We start from the raw sequence: 24,846 nt of genomic DNA, 5'->3' as shown, positions 1-24,846 counted from the left end.
TTGATCAAACAAACTTAATTAAGAGATGAATAGTTTACATCATCGCTAGATATGAAAGAAATCGATCTGAATTATATGTTCTGTTGTTTCACTTTAATCAAATTATTTGTTTCGTGAGCTTGAAAGATGGCTAATGATACAATTAAGTAGACAGTAATTTATTTTTAAATTTACACTTTCCTTGGTGATCAACATCTCATTTCTCATACAATGTTGGTTAACTTAGCTACAAAGTTCAACAGAAAATAAGTTTTCAAAACAATCCAAGTAAGTAATCATTTGATCGCATCTGTAAAAATATAACAAGAAAGCTCGGACATTTGAGGGATGCTGTGGCGTGAGGTAATGTCGACCATCCCACTGACTAGTTAATCATGGACATCAACTCTCAGCTGAACAATAATGCAAACAAAACACATACAGAGTTGTCAGCATTGTAAAGGTAACTTCAAGTGTTGCTAAGGTAACTAGTTTTATATTCGCATAAAATAAAATAAATTACCAAATTGTAAAAATTTGATGAATACATCATGATAATTGATAAGTATTATGCAACTTTACCCAGTTTGTAGTTGTTTTTACACAAGTAATTCAGTTAACATCAATTGCATTACCATTGGTAACAAACTTCATAAGTTTCTAGAAGTCAATGAGTTAGCATTCATTAGCATAGGCGCCGACTTTTCAAAAAACCTTGGGGGGCGAGAAAGGTGATGACGTCATAACCTTAACGTTATTTTAGCCTACTCAATTAAAATAGTCTTTGATTAAGCTTGGTGTCTTGTTTATATTGACAAATAGGTCGCAAACCGAATTTATTAGAACCGCTGCTTGAAACGATTAGTTTTACGCATGCAGTACGCCTAGTCCTAAAAATTTTGATATTGTTAGCTCATAATTGGAACAGTTGGAAAACAAGCCGATTCGTTTCCTTTTCGTGCGAGTGAATAACAACGATCAAGACAGTGAAGTTATCGAAATAAAACGCAAAAAATCATGATCTCAAGCAGAGTGAAAACCTGCTGTCAGTTTTATTAACCTCGTTTCGCTAATCACTTACTTTCAAAGCGTTGACAACGGCGAAGTGTTTTCTCTTCTGTTTTTTATCGAAAGTCTTTGTAGTCTTTTATTGAATACAGTAGGCTATATATACTCGAGTAAAGGTCGAGATGTTCGCAAGTGATTTTCACCTCAAAAAGGCAAGTTCAACTAACACGGGACATGCTGTTGTCTCCAGCTCGGCAGTTTTTAAAATGAACGCACTAAAAATGATTGTCGACGTAGATTACGGAGTGTGAAATCGCGTCGGCCTAAATAAAAGTTTTGAATACGTTTATTTGCAGTGATTCAAACTTAATTTTCAAATTCAATGATTTCTTGTCAATTCTAAACTTTCTGCACTTGTTGAGCAATATGCAAAGCTCACGAGACAAAACAGAAAGAGCTGTTTTAAATTGAAGAGATCATTTTTTTATTTTTGCGTGTAGGATATAATCGTTCTTATTATTACGTAACATTCCATGATCGTTAAAGTCGATGTCAAACCTAAGCGGTCGCATAAAACAATGATGTCAGATTAGCTACGTGATAATAGCGGTAAGAGACGCCGTTAATGCAGGCAATATCTGCGACCAAGACCATTAAACACCTTTTCTTTTATCGGTTTTCGATTTAATTCTCACACATTACGAAGAAAACAATGCGTTCTGTTGAATCATAATTGTCTCACAGAGGAAAGACCTCATTGAAAATAGCGCGTCTAATTTAGCTGGTTTACTGAATATTGCCGTGAATAGTTACATGACTATTCCAGCAGCGTAAGTTACTCTACCATCTACTTTGAAATTTCCATAGCGTACGAGAAAGCCATGCGATCAGCTGCTGTTTCGCGGGCAAGAGCAACGTAGGCTTTTCTTGCTTTCGGCATTCTTTAAGTCCGTTTAAATTATCTAAATCTCTTTCGCGAAGTGTTTTATCTTTAAAACACCACTTGTAATCACCATTTTTGTTGCCCCTCAACCATAAATTTACGGGGGGCGCCGCCCTCTGGCCCCCCCGGAAGTCGGCGCGTATGTTCATTAGCCGGACTGTCATTCTTGTGCTTGAAAGATGCAAATAACATAGAAAAAAGATAAGCTCAGGAAAAATACTGAATTGTCATTTTTAATGCATAAAACTGAACAATGTCACTAGAAATTGTTTAAAGGCATACTAAAGGAAAATTTCAAACCGGAATTAAGCATTAAAATGAGTAAACTGAACATTCAAGAATACATTTCAAAAACAATTACCCAAAAAAATTTGTTTTTAATGGCGCTGGCAAGGCCCAAAGTCCAGTGTTTCATTTATTTTCATTTTTTTCAAAATGACCAAAACGTGCAAACACAGCTCAAGAATACGTCATAAAGTCCAGCAATAACAAAAGCCACGTTACCAATCTGATGTTTTGAGCAAACTGTCTGCTGTTTTGATGTTAAAATGTGCTGTTTTGATGTAAATACATACATAGCCTACAGTCAAATCGCCCGCAGTAACAATTATTGCGTGATCGGTTGATTGCTAGACTTTATGACGTAGACTTTATGACGTTCTTTACAGTCGCACGCTTCGTTGCTCAGGCCAATCTCGTTTTGAAAGCTCTGACAAAAGCACGCGCACAATGGTGGTCAGACCGCAATGGGGCAAAATTTTATTGAAAATCGTTTTATGGTAGCATGTTAAACACAAAGAACGTGGAAAATCGCCAAGTCAGGTTTTTCCTTTAATACCCCTTTAAGCGTTTGAAAACATAACATTAAGTAAAATAAGTAAGGAAAGATACTAATATGATGCAATTATTTGCGAACATTCTTTTTAAAAAAATCTTGTTCTTACATGGACAATAAATTGCTGCAAGTCAACTTTTAAACTTACCTTCATTGTATGGAACACAGATCAAAGGCCGATCAATAAAAACAGTGTTTGTGAGATGCTGGGCGATACCAACTGATGACCCATCTGTAAATTTTATGAATGCAACTTTAGTCTGAGGATTTCCAGGATCCCTGCATACAAAACATAAAATTAAAGAGTAAAGCACCAAATACGTTCCTTATAATTATACTCGAGTACAGATTCGAAGAAATCCCGATTAGAAGACAGCCCTTTTCGGAGATTTTTTGAAAATCCAACGACACCTTCTGTTTATTTAGACAATTTTGTATTTTATTTCACAATATCGTTTCTTTTACATTCCGACAAAGAAAAGTAAATTGAAATTTAGCAAAAAATAAAAAGCGAACTAAATTTATTTTTGAACTATTAAATTAAAATGTTTGCTCTCATAAAATGGACGTCGTCGTCGTGTGAGCGTCTGGGGCCGAGGGTCTATCGTTTTACCACCCCAGATTCACGATGTTCCCGGACTACACTGGAAGGCTACTAGAGAGCAGCCAGTCTTTGGTTTCATCATCCATGACACGCAGACCTTCCACTCCGTTAGGTGGCTTGAAAATGGAGCAGTCATTGATGATGTAGTCTGCGGTCTGTTCCTCGGCACCACATTCACAGGAGGAGGAAGAGGCCATTCCCCATTGATGCATGGTTGAGCGAAAAAGCCCGACGCCCGTACGGAGACGCGCACCCATTCCTGTCTTGGTAGTGTTAGACCGATGGGGCGTGTGTCGGCGTCGGGGATGAACAAATAGAGTCTGGTGGCGGTTGACTTCCATTCAGAACTCCATTTATGGTCCGCCCAAGCAGCCGCAGAGATGTCTTGTACATCAGCTTCGTTGATAAGAAGTTGAGCGGCTGGCACGAATGGGTGTCTTGATAAAATGGACAATGGACAATTGGACATGTATCCTGCGTCGTCGTCTGTATGCAAACTTAAAATATATTTGAATCCACCGGCGCCGAGTCCGCCGGACATTTCAGGAATTAAAAAAAAAATTGATGCAATTTAAGTCCCAAAATTTCTGTAACCATCTGCCACCTTCTGATCCTAGCCTACTTACCTTATTCGCAGGGTTTTGTCGCCATATGGATAGCCCCTACTAGACCTACTAATTAAGCTATTAGTTTTCGTCAATTATTGCCATTGTAACATTCATGCAACGTTAAACAACGTTGATTGCCGTTAAGCGAGCAAAAGTGTCCGGCCGCGCCGTTTGTCTCCACTCTGCCATTAGTAGCCCAGTGCTATATATTAAATAAATTGCGCAAACATGCGAGGAACTTCATTTGCGGCAAAAGTCTGACTTCAATTTCCACTGCTTTTACATCGTTTTAACATCGCCAGATGTTTTATCGTTGTAAAAACTGTAGCATTGTTCTTCAAAGGAGTAATTTTCTCTCAAAAGACGTTATCAATTAACTCTGCTGCCAAAATGCTCTATTTTGTCATCTCAATCATCACAGTTGCGTGTGTTACGTCACTGATAAGAAATGTGCACACCTGTTGGTTTGGCCGGATGAAACCGTTGGTTGTCATTAGTTGCAATTCAGCTCCTTCGTTATATAATTGTTCTAATTGTAAATTCAATGTAAGCTCGGTTCAATAGCGCAGTTTATCGCTAAATGGCTTCTCGGGAGCTGAATTGCTGTGAAATCGCTTCTGCGTTGCATTACAGCATCTTGTTTCTTATCTGTGCGCCCGCTAGGAGCGACTAACCCACCGATGTATTGTGTGTGTGTTATCGTGTTGTATCAACGATAGTAATGTAATTATGGAACTAGTACAGTATTGCAGTTTTCGTCCCGCAACCCGCACATACCAATCACAAAAAATATGCGGAACTGAATTACCAGGACCAGACGTTGTTGCGTACCAATTACATTTATTACTTGTTTCCAAATCGTGTTAGAGGAGACATATACTTAAATGTAAAACTAGGCTAGCCCAACAACCTCGCAAAATCGCCCTTTTGAAAAACACACAAAATAACCTTCATGATGTGACAGCGTGTTCGCCCGCCCAGCTATTTTGAAAACTCGGCGCCTATGTTTGAATCCTATCTTCTCGGATTATATTCTTAGAAATATAATCGCTAGTCAGGGTTGACGCAAACATTTCAAAATTAACCGAACTTCACTTTCTTCCTCTAAATACTAGACTGCAGTGTTTTGTTGTTTGGCTTGTAACTCTAACTATGTTTTCCTTAACTTTCGCTATTCAAAAATGCATTGTTTCAATAAAATCCTGAATCGTGAGCCGTATTGCATGACAGCCCCTATGAATGACTTTTGCTCATTGTGACGTAGCTTGCCGTACCAGGAAAGAAGCAAAACAGTGGTCGGTGGGGCATTGGAAATTTCTAGGTGTAGCAGCATTGGTAACACAATGTAGGCTAATGACAGTGTTTTATAGCTAAGCTATAGGCTACATAACAGTTGACCAATTTTTCTAGCATATACTTTAATACTCTTAGGATCATTACCGGTCAATACACATCGAATTAAGATTGTAGCCCCTCCATTACAAATGATCACGAGCTGCCACACTGCAATGATCTATTCACTTCCAACTAACATTTCTAGACAAAATTGAAAAGAAAAAATCACACTTATTTTATGGTGGCCAATAAAAAATCAATGAATAATTCAAGGGAAAATTTTAAAATGTTCGCGAAAACTCCGATCAGCAACTTCGGCTTTGTTCTATGTTTTCAGGGTATGAAATAGGTTGCATCCGGCTCAAACGACCATAGTCATACACACTTGGTTGAGCAACGAACAATTATGGACTGATGGTGCAAACAATCTATTTCTGAAAAATAACATGAATCACATATATAGTTATACAACAGTCCTCATTAAATTCCACGGTTCAGGCCCACTTGCTTATTAAGCCTAATTTGGTCCCGTCCAAAATTAATCCCATTTATATCTGTAATAGAATATCTCCGGCTTATCAGGCCCACTCGCTTATTAAACCCAAAACTATCCGGTCCCAAGATGGGCTTAAATAAGTAGGGACTACTGTATAAACAACAAAATATTATTAACAGTATTTTTGTTTGTGTCTACTCACATTAGCTTTGGAAACATTTCAAATTCATCAATTGGTCCAAGAAAATTGAAGAGAGTATGGATCTGTTCAACAGTTGCTGATGGAGATACATTGCTAACTTGCACGACATGGGAGTCCATTATAAGTGTCTACAGAGTATTCTACACTAAATAACAAAAATGCTGAGTCAGAAGTGAACATTCAATAATGCAAGTGGAGCAATTTTTCTCAGAATGACTTGCTCTGCAAAGCGTATAAATTTCATCAAAATCTGAGACCATGGGTTACATTTTCCCTTTTTTCTGGTCAAGTTGACAAAGACATACCCACAGTAGAAGTTTCTGGTAGTGTTTCAACTCCATTAGAGACAAAGTGTGGTGTGCCTCAAGGTTTTAATTTCGGCCCCCTATTATTCATAATTTACATTAACGACTTCCCAAATTATTTAAATTGTACTGATTCTATCATTTTTGCGGATGACACAAATCTTCTGATGTCAGGTAAGAGTGTGGATAAATTGCATGAAGCGGCCAATACAGAAATACAAGAAGTTGTCAAATGGCTTGTAGCAAATAAATTATCACTCAATGTAAACAAAACAAAATACATGGTTAGAGCTCGACCGATATATCGGCCAGCCGATATCAGGTGTAGTTGATATATTGTATCGGCTATTTTTCGCCGATAAACATCGGCCAGCAAAAGCACACTCAAAACCAGCCATACATGCCTTTAGAAGAAACACAAGTTGCTCAAACGTGCTTGAATAGCACGAACAATTGTTGCGAGAATATAATTTCCCGTCCATTCAGTGCGCGCATCTAGAAAATGTTAATACTGTATTCCTTAGCTTCCATTCAAGCAGGAAAACTTTCGAGTTTTACGTTGCTTCAATGATTGATGACATTGAATCAACGTAACAAAGATGAATTCTTCGCTAAGAATCGATGGGAGCACGCAAAACTTAGTTCAAGTCTTACGTCACAATGTCTGGCTTTGATCTCCGAGTAATATTGATGAGGCAAGGTGTTTTTTATGATTACATTATATTTTTCCATTACAGCAACTACCGTACTGCATAAACTTTCTTGGACTGGTTTGTTGCTTAATAACTTTGTTGGTAACAAATTTTTCTTTGCTGATAATATATTGTAGCTAACTGCTCTTGGCTGATGCTGAGCTGCGTCGGAGTCTGCCTCGCTTTCTGACCTAGTCTTATTCTGAAACGATCCCTGTTCCATATCTAGAAAGCTAAAACCTCAATTGCTAAGGTAACAGGGATCAGTTGTCAGTAGATGTTACAGAAAATATATTTCGCACTTATTCAGTGCATCGTCAGTTCTGATCAAAACTGACGATGATCATTGATGAATGATGAATGATCATTGATGATTGATCGATGATCATTGATGAACAGATGAATGATGTTCAGATCAGAACTGACGATGCACTGAATAAGTGCGAAATATATTTTCTGTAACATCTACTGACAACTGATCCCTGTTACCTTAGCAATTGAGGTTTTAGCTGATAATATATTGGCCGATATATATCGGTATCGGCCTAAAAATTTCATAAATATTGGAATCGGCCTGAAAAAGTGATATCGGTCGAGCTCTATACATGGTATTTGATACTAACAGTTTATGCGTGAATAAGTGTAAGCAAATCTTAAGTATAAATGATCGATCAATTGAGAGAGTACAAAATATCAGTTTCCTTGGCCTGACTCTGAATGAAAATCTTTCATGGAAACCACACATCAGAGTTCGATCTTAACGCTAGTCCGCTAGCCGATGGCTAGTGAAAATTTGCGCGGACTAGTAGAAATGTTGCAGTACTAGTCCGATTGGCTAGTGAAAATATTCACCGGTGAAAAGTTTTGGTTTACAAAATGGCGGTTGGCGACGTCACTCTGAAATACTGCAAAAATTTGCTTGCCAGAGTGTTTGCGTCTGTAGTACGAGAAGGTGTTTTTGTGCGTATTGTTGCTCTCTTGTGCGCACTGAAATCTGAAAGCCTTTACTTTAATTAGTTTCAGTCTAAGCCAAAACACTTATCTTAATACGTCATCAGACAAGTGAAAAGTCAGTAAACTGGTCGGACTAGTGAAAAATCGTGCGGCCTAGTGAAAACGGGGAGCAACTAGTCCGGTGGGCTAGTAAAAAAAAAGTTAAGATTGACCCTTGCACATGCAACATTTGCTGCAAAAGCTTCGAAGAAATTTTGGCATAATTACTAAGATTAGACCCTGTCTTAATTTGTCAAATTTGATCTGCTTATACCATTCTTTAATTGAAAGCAACCTGAGGTATTGCATTACGACTTGGAAATACGGCAACGAAGGACTTGTACAAAAACTTCAAAAAATCTGTGACAAATTTCATCGTATTTTCCGTCCCAACAATGATAGTTATAGCAAGATCCCGATATCAATTGAGCAATTGTTCAAACTGGAAATTGGTGTTTTCGTGTTTAAATTTCACAACAATTTACTACCAGATTGATTCTGCAACCTTTTTAAATAGGAAGTGGCTACACTTACGGTGCCGTAAATGCAGCCGTTCCATGCCTTTTTTTAAATCTTTACAACGCTATTACTGTGCACGCACGCTGTTGCTGCGTTTGCGCGCTTGCTGCGTATTTTTTCTTTTACCTCCTCTTTCTCATCGAAAGACGAAAGAACAAATAAAAAAAGTGCATATATAACTTTTAAATTCAACTGTTTTTGCCAAGTGAATCTGTGGCGCGTGCAATCTTTTTCTGGCTTGTAATCACAAGGATATGAGTTCGATACCACCAGAGATGATTTTCTTTTTGAACTAAATTCTAACCCGAAGTGACTCAATCGTTAGGCTACGCATTTTTGTGGCCATTCAGTTCAGTTTAGTTTGTTTTTAGTTCTGTCCATCACAACAAAAAACAGTATATATATGACAAACATAGCAGAGGTCTAGAAAAAGGTAGAAGCGACAAAACGCGGAGGTTATAGCGTGCATGATACCAAAGTAGGACAATCAGTTTGAAATATGGCACGGTCATAACACCTTTACACTAGAATTACCAAGGTATCCGATAGGATACCGGGTCTTCTTTGATCTGCAATTGCCGCTTCGGATTAAGAGCTTTTCTTCTGAAATTTCTTGACTTTTAACAAAATTTAGTTGACATAATGTTACCGTGTTGCCCGAATTCCAAGAATATTTTTTCAAGAAATTATACCGCATTGTTGATTTCATATCCTAGAATTACCACAGTGTCCTATAGGACACCAGAAAACATTTTGCACTGTATGTATATTGGCTTAATAACTTTATTTTAAATCTAAATCACTTTTGCTATCAAAAGCTGCCTGTCGAAACTAACTCATTATGACGCAACAGCAAGTCTTTGATTTGTAACACAGCCACAGCAAGGTTTTTGCGTTTACATTTCACACACTATAGTATCTACGTAATTGTAAAGTACCTAACAAAAACCACCGTCATTCTGGCAGAATAGTTTTTCCGCTTTTCGCCTAAAAAAGTTATCCGTGAATAAGTGCGAGGCATACACTGCGACATGACATACTTTCGAAAAATCTTAAATAAAACTATATTCCGCAACACGTGCCACTTAAATTTTGCATGCATCGGATTCAGTATTAAATTACCTTTCCAGGGATGTGCATCAATAGGTGGGCATTTGGAAGGAACGTCCAGCAGAACGGTTCAAAGATGGAGGATATATTTACGATATTCAAGAAAATAATACGATTTTGCATAAAAAACACATCTCCAAACATCTTCAAATAAAACTATATTCCGCAACACGTGCTACTTAAATTTTGCATGCATCGGATTCAGTATTAAATTACCTTTCCAGGGATGTGCATCAATAGGTGGGCATTTGGGAGGAACGTCCAGCAGAACGGTTCAAAGATGGAGGATATATTTACGATATTCAAGAAAATAATACGATTTTGCATAAAATACACATCTCCAAACATCTTCGAATAAAACTATATTCCGCAACACGTGCCACTTAAATTTTGCATGCATCGGATTCAGTATTAAATTACCTTTCCAGGGATGTGCATCAATAGGTGGGCATTTGGGAGGAACGTCCAGCAGAACGGTTCAAAGATGGAGGATATATTTACGATATTCAAAAAAAATAATACGATTTTGCATAAAAAACACATCTCCAAACATCTTCGAATAAAACTATATTCCGCAACACGTGCCACTTAAATTTTGCATGCATCGGATTCAGTATTAAATTACCTTTCCAGGGATGGGCATCAATATAGGTGGGCATTTGGGAGGAACGTGCAGCAGAACGGTTCAAAGATGGAAGATATATTTACGATATTCAAGAAAATAATAAGATTTTGCATAAAAAACACATCTCCAAACATCTTCAAATAAAACTATATTCCGCAACACGTGCTACTTAAATTTTGCATGCATCGGATTCAGTATTAAATTACCTTTCCAGGGATGTGCATCAATAGGTGGGCATTTGGGAGGAACGTCCAGCAGAACGGTTCAAAGATGGAGGATATATTTACGATATTCAAGAAAATAATACGATTTTGCATAAAATACACATCTCCAAACATCTTCGAATAAAACTATATTCCGCAACACGTGCCACTTAAATTTTGCATGCATCGGATTCAGTATTAAATTACCTTTCCAGGGATGTGCATCAATAGGTGGGCATTTGGGAGGAACGTCCAGCAGAACGGTTCAAAGATGGAGAATATATTTACGATATTCAAAAAAAATAATACGATTTTGCATAAAAAACACATCTCCAAACATCTTCGAATAAAACTATATTCCGCAACACGTGCTACTTAAATTTTGCATGCATCGGATTCAGTATTAAATTACCTTTCCAGGGATGGGCATCAATATAGGTGGGCATTTGGGAGGAACGTGCAGCAGAACGGTTCAAAGATGGAAGATATATTTACGATATTCAAGAAAATAATACGATTTTGCATAAAAAACACATCTCCAAACATCTTCAAATAAAACTATATTCCGCAACACGTGCCACTTAAATTTTGCATGCATCGGATTCAGTATTAAATTACCTTTCCAGGGATGTGCATCAATAGGTGGGCATTTGGGAGGAACGTCCAGCAGAACGGTTCAAAGATGGAGGATATATTTACGATATTCAAAAAAATAATACGATTTTGCATAAAAAACACATCTCCAAACATCTTCGAATAAAACTATATTCCGCAATACGTGCCACTTAAATTTTGCATGCATCGGATTCAGTATTAAATTACCTTTCCTGGGATGTGCATCAATAGGTGGGCATTTGGGAGGAACGTCCAGCAAAACGGTTCAAAGATGGAGGATATATTTACGATATTCAAAAAAATAATACGATTTTGCATAAAAAACACATCTCCAAACATCTTCGAATAAAACTATATTCCGCAACACGTGCCACTTAAATTTTGCATGCATCGGATTCAGTATTAAATTACCTTTCCAGGGATGTGCATCAATAGGTGGGCATTTGAGAGGAACGTCCAGCACAACGGTTCAAAGATGGAGGATATATTTACGATATTCAAGAAAATAATACGATTTTGCATAATTGACTCCTCTCCATGCAATACATCTCGAATAAAAATATATTATCGATGTGATGTACAAGGTTTTCCTACCGCGCCATTGAGGCAACGTCATGCGGTCGCTAGGTTTTTTGTTGAGGCAGGACCTATCGCCAGTAGCCCTATTCTACCTGCCGGGAGTGAATCTTTGACAGAACAATGACAACAACCATAGTTGTGTCAGGATTTGCATTAAACTTGATGTTGGCGAGGTTGTATGCAAGTGTAGTTTCTACGAATGATCCTATATCGCTCTCATTTGCAGTTTTTACAACAACTTAGGCCAGGGGTGTTCAAACTTCGGCCGCGATAATTTTTTCTATGTCCGCGCCTGTTCTTTCACATGGTGTTATTTTTGGCCCGCAGACCCACATTAATCATACCAATTTACCTTGCAGGACTAAAAAAAATTAAGACAAAGTTTTTTCACAGACAATAAAATGCATAGGAGAACGATTAAAATCGATATTGCGTCATAATTTCATGAAAACTATTGCAAACACTCAAGTTGTTGTCGATGCTCTGTAGAAGGGGATGTACGCATTTTTTCATATGTTGATAAAGTTGAAGTTGTTGTAAATGTGATGGGGAAACGTAATCATGAAATACATTGCGTAAAGCGTAGGCCAGTTGCGGGAAAGCAGCGTAAATTACTTATGGAGAAATTACAATGCAAACATCCTAGCGAAGTTGGCAGAAAGTTGGTGGATGACTTAACTGAAAATGAACTATATTACGGTGCATACAATTTTGCTCCTGCCTCGTCTGTTTTGAGAAACATAAAAAGTGAAGGTAAGCTTTGCAATGGATATTCCAAAAATTGGATGTATAACATCAATCGCTTGAAGTATGAGTTTGAAAAAAAAAAGAATCTTTATAAGACACATAACTACATATCCCCCTGGCGTTATATTGTATTCCAATGCACAAGTGAAACTTTATCGAGATTTATGCCCTGTAGATATAATATATTTTGATGCGACAGGAAGCATAGTTAAAAGGCAGGAAGGTGAAAAAGATTTTCAAATTTATTCGCTTTTAGTCAGAAGCCCTTACGTAGGAGGTCCGGCGCTCCCAGTGGCAACAAACATTGCAACGAACCACGATTCTGAAAGCATACGAAGTTTTTTAGGTAAATTTCTAATGGACACTGTGAAAATTTGTGGAAAAGTAAAAAAACCAGCGTTAATGATGTTGACGGATCGATGGCTATGTGGAATGCTGTGCTGAGTGCGATGTGTAATGAAACAAGGTTAGGTTATTACAACAGATGCTGGCGTGTAGTTTCAGGAGAGGCGACAAAATACGACTTGGAAAAAACTTTCGTTCATAGTTGTTTAAGTCATGCCATGCGTGCAGCTAAAATTATGGTTAAAAAATATTACAAACCTAAGAAACACACATTAACAGTTATGCATTGGATTTCTTTGTTATTCGCATGTACAACCCTGGCAGAACTAGATGAAATAATGGAAAGTATTATTTGGGTAACCAACTGCGAGAGAACGTCTTCCACAGTTGACTATCATTTTAACAGATTGCATGAAGGCTTTAAATTTTCAGAAATTTTGACAAACGTAACAAACGAAATAAAGGAAAACGAAAAAGACGAACTCAACGACTATTTTCATATGAGTATGCGTGACGACCAAAAACAAGAATTAAATTCCCCATTTTACTTACGCTACCACAACCGACTTATGGCGTTTCTAAATTCTGGTGACTTTTTAGATCACCTCAATGATCCTTCTCATTCAAAATTACAGCACAAAAATGTTTACATGGATAAGCACTTTTGTTTAAAACTTATTCCAATTTTTCTGAGTAGAATTTGTACCACTTCGCAGCTACTTCTTGGAAATTTGTCCAGGCATTCGTCACGTGAACGGCCAAATGATCAAGCTTACTCCCAGTATTCTATTTGGTTTAAGCAAGTCATCTCATCTAAACTTAAAAATATTTCTCGGGATAATTTAACACAAGGTATCATCGAGCAGCATTTTTGGGATTTGAAACAAATTTATTTAAAAGGAAAACGTGTTGTAAGTATTGATCATTTTGTAGAACAGTACGAAAACCAAATGAGAATGAGTGAAAAAATATTTTCTGCTCATTATATTCACCAGGGTTACGGAAAAAGTTACATTTCGGCCAAACCGTATGCTGACCAAACTTCAAGTGAACATTCGAAACATCGCACTAACTTGGTAGTTTCAAAATTTAGAAAGCCAAAAAAACGACGGTTAGATGGATTTTATACTACAAATGAATCTAAAAAACATATTCGATATGTCAATGCTGTTAGCGAGTCCGCACCCACCGTTTCTATGTGCAATGCGACTGCTTTTGCTGACTCGAAATGCAATTATACAAAGATTCGTGACTTTTGGACAGCAACAGCCAAAGATTTTGAATATATGGCTGAATTTTCAACTTGGGTATGGAACGGTTTGGCAATAAATCGTAAATGTTTATCAGATACCGCCGTTGTAATCGATAAAAACCACGAAGTATCTTGGCTAGATTTACTCACAGCATGTAACAATCCTTGCAGTAAAATTACGAACGAACTTGCTAAGCATTACCAAAATTCTTCTGCAGTTGGTTGGTTAAGCAAACGTCTCGTAGACGCCTACTTTTTACTAAAAGCCAGTGAACCAAAAAATCGAAACGCCATAGGGGTTTTAGATTGCGACTCCACAGGGAAGATTTTGCAAAAATCACCAATAAAGTCCGTGGAATTTTTCAAAACAGCAATGACAAAAACTGAGGAAAAATTGCTACCGGTCGTTCTTCTTCCTTTCTTGTGCAATGGCCACTTTCGTTTGTTACACTTTTCCATCCAAAATAAATTCATACATTGTTACGATTCTTTGAATAAAGAAATGAGTACAGCCTTTTCAAAGTTTCTACATGATGGTGCAGATTTCCTAGTAGATTTCTTGGTAAATAATGAGTTATACACAGGGAATTACAGTGTAAGTTCTAAACATATCGTGATGCAACCGGACAGTAATACTTGTGGGGTGGCAGTTTGTATAACTGCTGATATTCTTTGCAGCGACAGGGATCTGAAATCTCAACATTCAAAAATGGATCTTAATTTTTTCACATCTTATCGACATTGGATGATTTATTATATTGTTTCAAATGCTATAAAGGTTCATTCTGACTTGCTAAATGCATTCAAATGTAATGCCAATTTACCACTGGGCTTGATGAACGTAGGAATTTCTTGCTGGTTTAATGCTGTATTGCAAGCACTTAAATGTGTAATAGCAGCATGTGATGTGCCAATGTTGCATTATGAAAGCGACAAACATATTGAAGCACTGGACAAAAATATGTTTCTGTTATTACATAATCTTGTTGGTAATGCGACAGTAGAGGAAAAACAAATTAAAAATGCTTTGAATGACATTAAAAATAAATTTCCGTTGGGACGTCAACATGATCCAGCAGAGTTTTTTGCAGAGTCATCATTACCATTGTTATTGAAGCACTGTGACGTAACATCGATATCGAAATACGTCACATTTTATCAGTGCATTTCTTGTGGCACAAAAAGTAGGCTTGATGAGAAAAGAAGCGAAGAAGTCTTACTAATGTTACCAATATTTGATATATTTGATTATATTTTATTATATTTGATACGTAATTTACTTTACTGCCGGCTTGGTTTAGTTTTCATTCAGCATTTTTTCAATATTTACGCTTATGCCTTTTCAATTTTTTACGCTCATGTTTTGCCATTATTGCGTCACTGTAATGTTGTTTAAAACATTACTTGTAGGTTTTAACTGCCCTTTATCAGAACTGACGATGCACTGAATAAGTGCGAAATATATTTTCTGTAACATCTACTGACAACTGATCCCTGTTACCTTAGCAATTGAGGTTTTAGCTTTAATGTTACCAATGTATGATACTATTCAGGAGAATAATTTGTTATCGCTTTATATAAAAAGGTTTCTCGATAGTAAAGAACTCTCACTTTGTTATAATTGCAAAATGGTGATTCATACCACAAATACAAAATTTTTACATTTACCCAAAGCTCTAGTTTTGTGTTTAGCTAGAAATACTGGCCTGGGCAAATCCAAAAGACAAGTCAAAGCAGACAAAATTTAACTCTTGAAGATGCACACGGACTTGAATTTAACTATAAACTCGTAAGTGTCATTGCACATTTAGGTGAGGAAAAGGAGAATGGCCATTATATATGCTATTGCATCGAAAAATACGCGGTTTGGAAATTTGATGACAAATTAGTTCGATCCATTTCATACAGTGACATGGTAAAAACAATACAAGATTGCGGATACATGTATTTTTACGTACAAACTAAAAGCTTAAATGATACAAAACGTGAATAGACACAAACACATTTATAGAAATTTCAAACAAGAGTGGATGGATGGATGGATGGATGGTCATTTTATTTTTGTTTGGATGCGAAACGCCGAAACACACATAAAACAAAAACTGACAGTGTGCATCCAATGAGAGAGTGCGAAAGACCGTAGCCCTGAAGGCGTAGGAGGTCGTCGAGTCTGCACTCTCTCATTCAAATAGTTACACAAAAGAAAGTATTGCGTTGATAATATTGTTGCAAATTGACACAAAAAAGAAGAAGGAAGGAAGAACAGAAAAAAACAAAACAAATACAGATACTACAAACAATAATAACAATTAACATAGTCAGGTAGTGGATGTCGTTTTTATAGCTCTTGATTATTGAAGAAGTGTTTTTTGCACATTTTACTGAAATATTTGAAGCCTTTGTTCATGTTTTTTTTCATATTTTGAGGTAAATTGTCCCATACCTTGATTCCCATGCATTTTAAACTTTTTTGAAATAATTGGATATTTGCCAGTTTAGTATAAAGTGAATTGGAACTTGAACGTCGGGTGTTATACGAATGAATAGATGATACATGTGTAAAGAAAGTTTTGAAGTTTTCCGGTAGTTTATTATTATAAAATTTGTACATAAATTTGCTTATTTCTAGTTTATAAGTAGAATTAACAGTTAGTATTTTATTTTCTTGATAGAGTGGCAGTAATTTAGTTTTCATTTCAAATGCTCCTGTAACGATTTTAATTATCTTATTTTGTCTAACCTGAATTCTATTCAAGTATTTTGTGGGTGCGCATCCCCAGTTGATAATTCCATATTGTAGGTGCGAGTGTACAATGCTATAATAAATATTGATTAGAACTTTTCTAGTAGTGAATTTTCTAAGTTTGCTGAGTACGCCTGAAGAAGAGGATAGTTTTTTGGAGAGGCTATCAATGTGTTTATTCCAGTTGAGTTTGTTATCTATTGTGATTCCTAAGTAGCGCGTGTGGTCAACTTCTTTAATTATTGTATCATTTAATTTTATTTGCATATCGGAGAGTGTAGTCTTTTTATTGTTAAAGAGTATGTAGTTAGTTTTACTCAAGTTGAGTGTCAACTGATTGTTATCAAGCCAAGTGTAGAGTTTACATAATTCTTTATTCATTATCGGTTGGAGGTTGCTGGTAGTTTTTTGAGCCAAATAGAGAACTGTGCCATCAGCATATAGTAGAGTTTTCAAATTAGTTGCATCGGGAAGATCGTTTATGTAAACTGAAAACAAAAAGGGGCCAAGTACACTGCCCTGAGGAACTCCAATAGTAATATTTGAGCGAGAAGAGTTGATTTCCCCGCCATGTACATATTGCTGCCTATTGGTTAGATAGGAATGAATAAGGTTTTTAACGTTTCCCCTTACGCCATAATGATTCAACTTGTCGATTAAGATTTCGTGATTAACTGTATCAAATGCTTTTTTGAGATCTATAAATACTGAGCACACAATGTGATTGTTGTTTAGTTCATTTATGATATCTTCATGAAAGTGAGTAATTGCTAAATTGGTTGAGTAGTTTTTGCGAAATCCAAATTGCAAAGGGGAGAAGAGTTTATATTTGTCCCAGAAATTAGCCAAGCGTTTGTGAATGATTGTCTCAAATATTTTGTTGAAAGGCGATAAAATCGATATCGGTCTGTAATTCTGAGGTTCCTGCTTGGAGCCTGATTTATAGATAGGTATGACTTTGGCTATTTTCAAAGCTTCAGGATAGTGTCCACTAATCATACAGTTATTAAAGACTCGGGTAAGATAAGGAGCTATTAAGAACTTGGAGCTCTTTATAATGGTCAAGGGAATGTCGTCGTATCCTGGGGACTTGTTATGCTTGAGGTCATCAATTACATTTATTACTTCGTTATTATCTGTTGGTTGCAGGCTGACGGAAGTAACAGGGCTAGACCGTCCATTTTTTAAAGTATTTCTGTAATTTGTGCTTATTTGTTTACCTTTGGCTAGTTTATGACCAATATTCACAAAATAGTTATTCATTTCCTCGCAGATTTCTTCTGGTTTTTCTGTAGTTGTGTGATTGTTAAGCAAGATTTTGGATGGTAATTCATTAGTTTTGTTTTGTTTACGTATTATCTTGTTGATAGTCTTCCAAGTATCTGAGGAACTTCTACCTAATTTGAATATTTCTTTGTAATAAGCCTTTTTCGCTTTGGTTTTTATGCGAGTTAGTTTGTTACGAAATTGCTTATATTCATTGTGTATTGTGGGATCCTTATTTTTGAGAAATTTTCGAAAAAGTTTATTTTGTTTTTTGATAAGCTTCAAGATACGATTAGAAATCCAAGGTTTACCTGATGAGGAATGTTGTTTACGTGTTTGTTTAACTTTAGGAAAATGTAGGTTTGTTAAGAAGATCATTTTAGCAATAAGCCATTCAATACTATTATTGCTTATTGCGGTTGAAGTTTGAAGGTTAGAGTCAAGATCAGCTAGATATTTTTCAAGCCTTTGTGCGGTGATTTTTCTAATCAATGGCCTCGACTGCTCTTTATGTGATGCCGTAAAGTTTGTTTTGACCATAATGGGCAAGTGATCCGATACGTCACTTGAAATTACAAAGGGTTTCATTTTATGGGCGTGTAAACAGTTGGTGTAAATGTGATCAATAATTGTGCTAGTAGTTGTAGTTATTCTAGTTGGTATGTTTATTAGTTGTAACGCACCCGCAGCGGTAACTTCATCAAAGTAAAATTTTAATTTATTGTTTTCTTTATACTTTCCAAAGTCGATGTTGAAATCACCTAGGATCAGATACTTCTGTTTAGGTTTGAATGATTTAATCAAATTAATAAAGCTTTCCTGAAAGGAGCCTATGTCGCTAGAAGGATGGCGGTAAATCGATCCGACGATAAGGTACTCATTGTTAGGCAACGAGATTTCAGCCCAGACGTCTTCGCAGTTTTTTAAATTAAGGCGGAGAGTGTCTAAGTTATTGAAAGTTAATTTATTTGATAAGTAGATACCAGCTCCTCCTCCTTGACCTTGGTGAGGGACTATTTATGACATTGAATTAAAAACATTTACTTTTTTTGCATTGAACTGATGTCAATGATAATAATTCAGTGAACTAAACATTACATATGTCAAATTATGATTTGAGTAACCTAAAGATTGAAACTAAGTTAGATTCTTTTTGTGTTGAATTGCTGAGATTTCTTTCGCTTTCTTGTTTTCGATGAATAAAGTTTCTTTTTGGATACTTTTTCGCAAAATTAAAGTTATCTTTTTGAGTTTTTTAGGTTACAAAAAAATCTCCCTACCCATTACAATACTCTTTGGAACAGTTATAGTTGAATTCGAAATTATGACGCAATATCGATTTTAATCGTTCTCCTATGCATTTTATTGTCTGTGAAAAAACGTTGTCTTAATTTTTTTTAGTCCTGCAAGGTGAATTGGTATGATTAATGTGGGTCTGCGGGCCAAAAATAACACCATGTGAAAGAACAGGCGCGGACATAGAAAAACTTATCGCGGCCGAAGTTTGAACACCCCTGGCCTAAGTTGTTGTAAAAACTGCAAATGAGAGCGATATAGGATCATTAGTAAAAACTACACTTGCATACAACCTCGCCAACATCAAGTTTAATGCAAATCCTGACACAACTATGGTTGTCGTCATTGTTCTGTCAAAGATTCACTCCCGGCAGGTAGAATAGGGCTACTGGAGATAGGTCCTGCCTCAACAAAAAACCTAGCGACCGCATGAGGTTGCCTCAATGGCGCGGTAGGAAAACCTTGTACATCACATCGATAATATATTTTTATTCGAGATGTATTGCATGGAGAGGTGTCAATTATGCAAAATCGTATTATTTTCTTGAATATCGTAAATATATCCTCCATCTTTGAACCGTTCTGCTGGACGTTCCTCCCAAATGCCCACCTATTGATGCACATCCCTGGAAAGGTAATTTAATACTGAATCCGATGCATGCAAAATTTAAGTAGCACGTGTTGCGGAATATAGTTTTATTTGAAGATGTTTGGAGATGTGTTTTTTATGCAAAATCGTATTATTTTTTTGAATATCGTAAATATATCCTCCATCTTTGAACCGTTCTGCTGGACGTTCCTCCCAAATGCCCACCTATTGATGCACATCCCTGGAAAGGTAATTTAATACTGAATCCGATGCATGCAAAATTTAAGTGGCACGTGTTGCGGAATATAGTTTTATTCGAAGATGTTTGGAGATGTGTTTTTTATGCAAAATCGTATTATTTTCTTGAATATCGTAAATATATCCTCCATCTTTGAACCGTTCTGCTGGACGTTCCTCCCAAATGCCCACCTATTGATGCACATTCCTGGAAAGGTAATTTAATACTGAATCCGATGCATGCAAAATTTAAGTGGCACGTGTTGCGGAATATAATTTTATTTAAGATTTTTCGAAAGTATGTCATGTCGCAGTGTATGACTCGCACTTATTCACGGATAACTTTATTAGGCGGAAAGCGGAAAAACTATTCTGCCAGAATGACGGTGGTAAACAAAAGCTACGGTAAACAACAGTCTGTCTGTTATCCACCATGCATTCTAAGCCAGATGTGGACACCACCACGCCTGTCAAAAAGCCATGTGTGATCGGTTTCTACAATGAGAACAAAGTCGGCATAGACGTTTTTGATCAAATGGCTCATTTGTACAGTACGCGATCAGTTTCCAGGAGGTGGCCATTATGGGGTAACATCCTCGATCTCGATATATAGCGACAATCAACGCATGTGCCCTTTTTATAAAGTCGACTGTAAACCATATATTAGGAAGAGACTTTATACTCGAGCTCATTGAATGTTTGTACCACCAACTACAAAACAACACAACTATTGTCATGACACCTGGGTCAAGAAAAAGCAGGGAATGCTATAGAAGAGGCTGTAACAATGCAACGACATTTACGTGTTCCAAGTGTCAGAATCCTTAAACACCAGCCCAAGAAGGATCGCACGCACCACCCAACCAGTTGAATAAAACTGTCGAATTTAAAATTTATATTGGCACTTTGATATCACGTATTTTCATGCATACATTTTGGCAAAACACACGCAGCCAGGTCACATACGCTGCACATTGGTATGCGACATATGGCGGTAGTCGGTAGACCTCAAGCTGTATTTGCACCAAGTTTTTCATAGGACTATAACCCTCCAGTTGTCCACCTTCTTTTTGAGTGAACAATCCCCTACTTCTACCATCCCTAACATAAGATTATCACTTCTCCCATTACATTCTCATGTTCTAATTAAATATGAACAATCATTCAATCAAGCTTATTTCGGTACAGCTCCACATTCACTTGAATGAACGAAAACATAACATAGCCTGCTGTTAGAATACTTTTACTGTATTCAATTAGTGGAAGCTATAGCCTAGCCTACATAGGCTATGAAACATACATGCGCTTATCTAAGTCAGCCAAAACAAAGCAAAATATTCTTGTTTAAAATGAACTGTGATGGACATGCCTATTGCCTAGGCCTATAAGAATGGAGGCGTCTTTTGTGACATGACCGAGGTTTTGGTCGTAATTGACCAAAAAAGTTCGGCAGTCCACAACCTGTCTGCTCGCATTTGAAATAGAAGAAAAGTTCTACCAGGCTGTCACTGCAAGAGTAAGCCTAAATAAGTAGGCTACTACTCATCGACACAGGCTACCAGCAAACATTTGCTTTAACAATGTCCAATCAATGACGCCAATCCAATGCTCCACTGCACAGGTAGCCTATAGGATGGTCGACTGCTTTAATACAAAGCTCACTGTAAACAGATGATAGACAACAATTTAATATGATTGAACATTATTCAAAGAACAAAGCACCAGTGCAATATACTTAGGCCTATCTGTTTATGGTCTTCTGCATTAATTTAATTGTTACTCCCAGTAGCGCACCCAGAAAAAAAGTTAGGGGGGGGCTAATTCAGAAATGTCGGCCGAGTGATTTGCCACAATAGTGACAGTGACAATAAAAGGCACTCACAGCCAGTGGCGTAGCCAGGAATTTAAAAAAAGGGGGGGGGTTGACGGCCGGCGGGCGAAGGCCGACGGTGTGTTTGCCTAAGACGACACCCAGCGGCTGGGGGTCTGGGGGGCCTCCTGCAGAAAATTTTGAAAAATTACTTTAAATTTGGTGCATTCTGATAGCATTTTCAACAAAATGTAGGTATGAATATTCCTGTAAAATGGTGTTGTCTGGTGGCATAGCAAAAGGATAAGATCATGTTTTCTTCGGCCTTTTTAGCGAAATAAAGCTAAGTTTCCATGTTTTCTTGTTGCTAATTCCTGGCTGAGATATTTGAATGTTTGGTATCGGAAAAACTCGCTCGTTTAATGCAGTTTCGCTTAAAATTAGGCAGACTTTGTTTTAGAGATATAAAGAGATTGAAAGGATCATTCTCAATATCGTGACGTAACACGAGTGCCAAAGGGGGGAGAGGGGGTGTTGGAACCCTCCACTCTTGCAGTCTTCTGTAGATCTCTACTTTTTCGTCATGTATGATAAAATAGAATTAGCTTTCCGTTTGCCAACACAAATAATTGCAAAAACAACAACTAGCACGAAAACAGTTTGAAACAAAACACTAATTTTGTAAACAATAAATTTGATGTGGACGTTTTTTCTACTTACAAACATTCAAATGTAGTTCGTATTTTCAAATAAAGTCCCAGACGCCTTCGTCTCTCTGCTCAAACGTCGTATACAGTTTTACATGTCCGTGTGATTCGGCATTGATGTACGGTACATCGGTACGTATGTCCACTAGACATTTGACCGAGAGTACAGGAGCACAGGCCCGGATTTAGGGGGGGCAGAGGGGGCAGTTGCTCCGGGCCCCCCGACTTTTGAAGGGCCCCTTTATGTGGAAAAAAATGTCATTTTGTGTTATTTTTTTCCTTTTGGCCTTTAAAGTTCTGCAAACTGCTGTGCAGTATACTGGACTGATGCTACTGTAGACGTAGAGATGGTTTTTCGCGCCTACGGCGCGAAAATTTTTTTTGCACGGGGGCCTCCCGATCTAAAAGTGCCCCGGGCCCCCCATCAGCTAAATCCGGCCCTGCAGGAGCATCTGAACTTTAGGAAGTTAAAGAAAGGTGCCATTAAAGATATCACGGAGTGTTCTTTTTGCTCTGATCGAAAATTCTCTGCCGACTCATTTAAAATTTTACGCAAAGACAAATCCCAATTTGACACCAAAATTTAGGAAGCACTGTTAATCAAACGCTATAACTCAAATTTAAACAAACAATTATTTGCTGGAGGCGAGTCCATTCTCTTCAACATTTACTTGATGCTTATCACCTTCCCTGTGGAGCAAATTTTTTCGTAGTTATTTATGTAGTTGCCTTTTCCTAATGTAATTTTACCTTCAAGAAGTTGAAATTTATTGCATTTTTATAAATATTTTCAGATTCCTGATGAGGGCTTAAGTTAAACAGAAAACGTTCAACTGTTAAAACTATTTGCAAGTTATTATGTAAAATATATTGTTATAATGCTCAGCCCTGTTGTATTGTTGTGTCTTATTCATACCTAACCTGTAAGCAAAATGTATAGGCTAAATGAAAGCATACAAAAACTTTATTTTTAGTGGCGGGTTTGGGAGGGGCTTGAGCCCCCTTAGCCCCATGCTGGGTGCGCTACAGGTTACTCCTATCTACGCTAAAAGCTCACTAATTCGTGGCAGTAGGCTGTCCGTACAATTAAAACAACTGTTATAAACTTGGATGACACCTGTCACAACCATGGGTGACACCTGTCACAAACTTGGGCGACACATGTCACGAATTAGTGAGTCACGAATTAGTCGGCAGCCGTGGCCGAGTGGTTAGCGCGTTGGGCTCGCAGTCAAGAGCCTGCATGTCCGACTCCAGCCACCCGCACTTGCTGTTGTTTCTCTGGGCAAGAAACTTAACGATAATTGCCTCTACCTAGTGATCGATTTCGAGTAATGGGTAGTACCAAATTTAAGTCATAAGTAAAGTAGACAACCGGAAACAGACATTGCCGTCGGCTGCAGCGTGGGTCAGGTGTATGTCGAAAGACGTACACCGATGCATAGCGCTCAAGTCCGCTTTCCCGCAATGCAGGATAAAGATAAACAAACAAACAATTTGGGTGACACCTGTAACAAAATCGGTGACACCTGCCACCAAAATCCGTGACATCTGCCACAAAATCAAAGACACCCGCCACCAAAATCGGTGGCACCTGCCACAAAAGCAATGGCACCTGCCACCAATTTGTCACAACCTCGACTCTATACAGTAGAGATGCAACGAAACCAAAATTTTTATCCGCACACCGCACCGCAACTGACCGCACCCCCTAAATGAATATCTATTTTCAAATTTCATTAAAAAAAATGCAATTTTTGAAACTTTTTGAGCTTTATTTAAAAAGTGCACTTAGTAAAGTAGCAGTTTTAACATTCTGCAAACTTACACGTTTACATGATTCTATTCAAGGAAAGCTACACCCCCCGCCAATTCCCAATAATAAAAGCAACCTTTTTCAATTACTCAAGATTTTGCATTTTGAATTATTTTCCGATTTCAATTGGAGTGTACTGTCATCTACTTCATGCTTTAATTTCTACTTTGTTATCTACTTCATGCAGTAATATTGCGTGTCAATGCGTGACAAACTGTGAGGCGGGAATTTATTGGTCTGACATAAGAGTTGCTTGTTACGGTACATCATAGAAAAAAATACGAAAAGTCGTCCAGTAAAAGTTATCGCCGACATTCCAGTTTTATTCAGCTTAAAGATGCCACCGAAAAAGCGTTCAAAATTGCAGCCCTCCATTGAGTCATTTTT

General features: G+C 37.3%; 1 protein-coding gene across 2 annotated transcripts in view; it reads right to left on the bottom strand.

Moving 5' to 3' along the window:
- Positions 1 to 6,175, bottom strand: part of LOC145778268 (serine/arginine-rich splicing factor 11-like) — a 62,773-nt gene extending 56,598 nt beyond the window's left edge. Inside the window, exons 1-2 of one of the 2 annotated variants that reach the window (XM_082589729.1) lie at positions 6,011 to 6,175; positions 2,914 to 3,044 (exon numbers count right to left, since the gene is read on the bottom strand). In XM_082589729.1, coding sequence (XP_082445855.1) covers positions 2,914 to 3,044; positions 6,011 to 6,129 — 250 coding nt within the window. In that variant the 5' untranslated portion in view covers positions 6,130 to 6,175. The remainder of the gene's footprint in view (positions 1 to 2,913; positions 3,045 to 6,010) is intronic. The other variant, XM_082589728.1, reaches the window with a different exon arrangement.
- Positions 6,176 to 24,846: the final 18,671 nt, after the last annotated feature.

Source organism: Aplidium turbinatum, chromosome 10 (assembly GCF_918807975.1).
Source record: "Aplidium turbinatum chromosome 10, kaAplTurb1.1, whole genome shotgun sequence".
Lineage (NCBI taxonomy): Eukaryota > Metazoa > Chordata > Ascidiacea > Aplousobranchia > Polyclinidae > Aplidium > Aplidium turbinatum.
The sequence above is the reverse complement of the archived record's forward strand: the minus strand, read 5'-3'. Positions and strand labels throughout refer to the sequence as shown.